The sequence below is a fragment of the Merops nubicus genome, unplaced genomic scaffold (genome assembly GCF_000691845.1).
Source record: "Merops nubicus isolate BGI_N331 unplaced genomic scaffold, ASM69184v1 scaffold32645, whole genome shotgun sequence".
NCBI classification, from domain to species: Eukaryota; Metazoa; Chordata; class Aves; order Coraciiformes; family Meropidae; genus Merops; species Merops nubicus.
Window position 1 is genome coordinate 543 of NW_008610847.1, and position 694 is coordinate 1,236.

Consider the following 694-nt stretch of genomic DNA (forward strand, 5'->3'; position numbering starts at 1 on the left):
CATCTTCAACGACAAAGTCAGCCCCCCCAGCCTGGGCTTCTTGGCTGGCTACGGGTAGGTGGGAGGGCTCTGTGAGGTGTGTTGGTGGGGGAGGACCCCCTCGGTTGCACCCCGAAAAGGGTTGCGAAGCTGGGGGGGTGAGGTACAGGATGTGTGTGTGTGTGTCCCCCCTCCCTGCTGCTCTCCTGCAGGATCATGGGGCTCTACGTGTCCATCGTGCTGGTGATTGGGAAGTTCGTGAGGGGTTTCTTCAGTGAGATCTCCCACTCCATCATGTTCGAGGAGCTGCCCTGCGTGGATCGCATCCTGAAGCTGTGCCAGGACATCTTCCTGGTGCGGGAGACGGGCGAGCTGGAGCTGGAGGAAGAGCTCTATGCCAAGCTCATCTTCCTCTACCGCTCCCCCGAGACCATGATCAAGTGGACACGAGAGAAGGAGTAAGGGGAAGGGGCTCCAGGCCCCCCTCCCTTTGCTGGGAACATCACCGCCAATGCCTTAACCAGCCCCCCCACCCCCGAACTGGGGCCGTATCCTGCCCGGGGAGGCAGCGGGATGCAGGGTGCTCAGCACTCCATTTTTGGGAAGCACGGTTTTTGCTTTGAAGCCGTCCAGACCTGCAGAGACCATGTCGTGCCTTCCCGGGGTGGGGGATGGGAGCTGGGCCCCCCTCACCCACTGGGCACCCTTGGCTGCA

At 62.0% G+C, this 694-nt stretch overlaps 1 protein-coding gene across 1 annotated transcript in view; it reads left to right on the plus strand.

Annotated features, from left to right (window-relative positions):
* LOC103773663 (piezo-type mechanosensitive ion channel component 1-like) overlaps nucleotides 1-441 on the plus strand; it is a gene marked incomplete at its 5' end in the record, with an annotated part of 757 nt that extends 316 nt beyond the window's left edge. Inside the window, 2 exons of the mRNA XM_008941038.1 lie at nucleotides 1-54; nucleotides 192-441. The exon at nucleotides 1-54 is cut by the window's left edge and continues 3 nt beyond it. Of these exons, the coding sequence (XP_008939286.1) occupies nucleotides 1-54; nucleotides 192-441 (304 nt within the window). The remainder of the gene's footprint in view (nucleotides 55-191) is intronic.
* Nucleotides 442-694: the final 253 nt, after the last annotated feature.